A 3,679-nucleotide genomic window follows, 5' to 3' on the forward strand; every position below is an offset into this window, starting at 1 on the left:
GGCTCGTGCCTTCCTGCCTCCGTGCCCACCGCACGGTTTGCTCTCGGGGTCCTGTCCCCGTCTGTGTCACCGTGGCTGTGTCCTGGCATGGTGGCATGGCCCTGCCAGTCTTGGCAAATAAATAGTGAAAAGCATAAGTTATAAATAATATAAATAAGAACATTTAAATAGACTCACCCAAACTTGACGGCTACACTGATCCCCTCCTCCTGGGCACAGCTGGGGACTAACGGTGGGGAGGCCGGCTGGGGAGGGGTCCAGGCAGCAGCTGGGGGTGCATGGGGGGAAGTTGGGGTTTCAGTGCTGCCCCAGGTCTGGGTCTCCAGCATGGCCGTTTGCACAGCGAGGGGGGCTGCACCTGCCTGGGGGGGTTGTTCCTCAGGCCATCACCATGGCAGAGACCAGTCATACCTGGCCAAGTTGGGACCCAGCAGAGGGGGGACATGTCCCACAAGTCTCTGCCAGACTCCCCTTTCTCTTCCCCTGACCCTGGGACTGTGAAGCCACAGTGCCAGAGTGAGCACGGTGCCACGGGACATGTCCCATGGGACTGTGCTAGGCAGGGGAGCATCAGGGGGCCCCAGGAGGGTGGGCTGCAGGGACCATCTCAGGGTGGCTGAAGCCCTGCCCTCCTGTCAGCTGCACTGTCTGTCAGTCCCACCAAGCCATCAGTAGCTCCAGCCCATGGTCCCATCAGTGTTAGGGGTCAAGGTGAGGTTTTGCTCCTGGGGGGGAGCAGAAAAATGTCTTTTCTCCCTCAGGATCCCCCAAGAGGAGAAGCAGCAGCTCTAAATAAATAATAGCAATAAATTAAATAAATAGAGGTGGGGGTCACGAGCTGGGGAAGGAAAGTCTCTCCTGGGTCTGGAAGAGGTCCCTGGGTGAGTCCCCTGCAGAGAGACCTGCCTGGCTGCAGGGGGCTCGGGGACCTGGGCAAGGAGCAGGGTCCTGCTGTGGACCTGACTGGATCTGGCCCTTCCCAGGGAGTGCTGGGGCTCCCTCCTTCCAGGTGGGGAGGAAGTCTGCAGGGATGTGTCCTCCAGCCACGGCACAGCCACAAACTGGCCAGCTGCAGCTGCAGGAGAGCTGGTGTGGGGACTGGGATGGGGACTGGGATGAGGACTGGGATGGGGATGGGGAGGGGGCCAGGAACAGGGATGTGCGGCAGGGCGCTGGGGGGGCTAGTTCCCTATTGCACAGCTGTGTTCGGAGCCCTTGAAGCAGGCAGACTCGTAGTGCTTGTTGAGGTACGACTTGAGGGCGAAGGTCTTCTCGCACTGCTTGCACTTGTAGTGCTTGAAGGCGGAGTGGGTCTGCATGTGGGCGCGCAGGTTGGAGCGGTCGGCGAAGGCTTTTCCGCAGTGGGAGCAGCCGAAGGGCTTCTCCCCGGTGTGGGACCTCATGTGGCCCTGGAGCAGCCAGGGCCTGCTGAAGGCCTTGCCACACACGTCGCACTTGTGCTTGAGGTTGTGGGTGAGGACGTGCATGGCCAGGGCGGGCATGGAGACGTACGCCTTGCCGCAGGTCGGGCATTTCCTTGCCATCTTGCTGTCCAGGCTGCGGTGGGTCTGCTTGTGCCGGCTGAGGTTGGAGGAGGTGGCGTAGGTCTTGCCGCACTCGGGGCAGGAGTGGCGGTGGCTGCCGCGGCGGTGGCTCTCGCTGCGGCGGCGCGACCGCCCGTCGGTGATGAAGAAGGCGTCCATGGAGTAGCTGTCCGTCACCGCCGCTTCCCCGTTGAAGTAGCGGGCGGAAAAGCTGGACTGAGGGCTCTCAGGATCGCTGTACTCCTCCTGGCCAGGAGCGTAGGCTGGGTCCGGTGGCGGCGGCGGCAGACCCTGCTTCTTGTCGGTGTCGTAGCCGGCGGGTGCCAGGCAGTGCTGGAGGTACCCTGCTGGGATGACACAGTGGCATCACCATCCCTCCCGGCTACCGCCGCCAGGGATGGGGGGAAGCCACGAGCCAAAAATGCCCACTGGGGGTGCAGAACCAGGGCTGTCCCCCGAGCACCGGTCCCTTGTCTCTTCTCAGCCTCATCCTTCCACACCGGGGCTGAGTCTACCCCAGCTCCTCTCCACATCTGCTGGCAGGATGGGTCTTGTCCTGTGGGGCTGCCCCAGGTGGGATCCTGGGATGGGGTTGCAGGACATCCAGCTGCGCCCACCCGGGTGCTGCCCGGCTGCCTGGCTACGGGCAGCCCCCGGGGGCCATTAGCCACCCGACAGCTGTCGGTGCCGAGCACCTCATTGAGCGCCTCATTGTTCACCAGGGCAGGCGCCAGTAATGAGCTCTGCTCTATCCACCTCCTTGCTTCCAGAACCCCCGGGAAAGCCAGGATGAGGGCGAATAGGCTGCTCCAGGTTTCCCTTCCTCAGCAAAGCGACTGGGAAGGGCTCCTCTCCTCCCACCCCTCCCGATCTCTGCAGGAGCTGTTCCCAAGGGATATGGCAGCACCTGGAGACCAGCAGCACCAGGGCCCTGGGCTGTGGAGAGAGACCACACAGCCCCCCAAGTGCAGAGCAGGGCCTGGGTGTCACTCTAGGAGTGTCATCATCATGTGACATTGGTGCAGGTCTGCTCATGGCACAGCTCCGGGTAAAGGACTCCTGTCCTGGAGCAGAGCCAGTGCCACACGGGCATCCCTGTCCCTCTGTGCTGGCACACGGAGGTCACCGCAGAGAAGCAGCGCAGCCCTCTCCCTGCCGAGCTGGTGGCCAGTGTCCCCGTGGGTCACGCTGCCAGCCCGGGTCCCCCAAACCAGGACCAGTGGTCTCCTGCTGGCCATTGTCAGCCACCTCAAAGGACATGTCCCTGCAGCTGGTGACAGCGGGAGCTGCTGGGGGCCGGGGTCGGTGCAGAGACAGGCTCATTCGTGCATGGATTCCCTCCCCCTCAGCTGCCGTTGAGCATCCCCTAAATCCAGCCCCCCTCCCACCCATGGGACTCCCCACCCGGGGCGCGCGGCTGCTGCCCTTCATCTCATGGGGAGCTGGAGGTGCCTGCGGTGGGGAGGGGGCTGCGCGGCAGGGGCCGAGCTCGGCCCCCTCCGCCCCCCCGTGCCGTGCTGACAGCGCGGGCTGTGCAGAAAGCGTCTGCTCAGCAATTTCTCACGCTGCCTCCGAGCATGCAGCAAGGTTATTTCCAGGAGAGCAGCGTCGGCAGCTTCTGCCCAGCTGCAGCACATCCCTCCCCCACTGGCTCTCGGCTCCTGATGCGGGGGGGGAAAAGAGGACCCCCCCGGACCTCAAACCCCTGTGCGCGGCAGAGAAAGCCCCCCAGAGACTGGGAAGCAGCGAGCAGTAGGAAAGGGGGGACAAGAACGGAGGCAGTTGGGTGGTCTTGACGTGTGCGTGGCTGGATCAGGCCCACTCTGCACCCCCGCACCCAGCTCAGCATGTCAGCCCCCCAGCAGCCAGGACCCGCCAGCCCACCGCCCGGCACGGCCCCCCCCTGCTCCCCGGCAGGCCCCTGGGTCTCCCCGTCGGGGGTCTCTGCCAAGCCCAGGTGACTCCCCGAGTCCCCTCCCCCGGTGCCCCGGACGGGGCTCCAGGGACCGCGGTCACCCCCAGACCAGCCCTCCGCACCTCTCCCAGCGTTGCGGGCAGGGGGCTGCTGCCCCCTGCATCTCCCCGTGCCCCCGGGAAGCGCCAGCCCAAACCCCCCCCCCCCCTCCCGCGGGGGC

General features: G+C 64.8%; 1 protein-coding gene across 1 annotated transcript; it reads right to left on the reverse strand.

Annotated features, from left to right (window-relative positions):
* Nucleotides 1–1,181: 1,181 nt before the first annotated feature.
* On the reverse strand, nucleotides 1,182–2,804 carry SCRT2 (scratch family zinc finger 2). The gene is made up of 2 exons (XM_010002308.1): nucleotides 2,756–2,804; nucleotides 1,182–1,888 (listed from the first exon to the last, which is right to left on the reverse strand). The coding sequence occupies exons 1-2, from the start codon at nucleotides 2,802–2,804 to the stop codon at nucleotides 1,182–1,184; spliced, it is 756 nt and encodes a 251-aa protein (XP_010000610.1).
* Between the last annotated feature and the right edge of the window lie 875 nt (nucleotides 2,805–3,679).

The sequence above is a fragment of the Chaetura pelagica genome, unplaced genomic scaffold, assembly GCF_000747805.2.
Source record: "Chaetura pelagica isolate M959 unplaced genomic scaffold, ChaPel_1.0 scaffold1317, whole genome shotgun sequence".
Lineage (NCBI taxonomy): Eukaryota > Metazoa > Chordata > Aves > Apodiformes > Apodidae > Chaetura > Chaetura pelagica.

Excerpts from the sequence above, each read along its gene's own strand:
- SCRT2 (XM_010002308.1), bottom strand. The coding sequence starts at position 2,804 with ATGTCCTTTGAGGTGGCTGACAATGGCCAGCAGGAGACCACTGGTCCT. Across the intron at positions 1,889-2,755 it reads GCAGGAGACCACTGGTCCTG|GGTACCTCCAGCACTGCCTG; the intron begins GTTTGGGGGACC and ends TCATCCCAGCAG.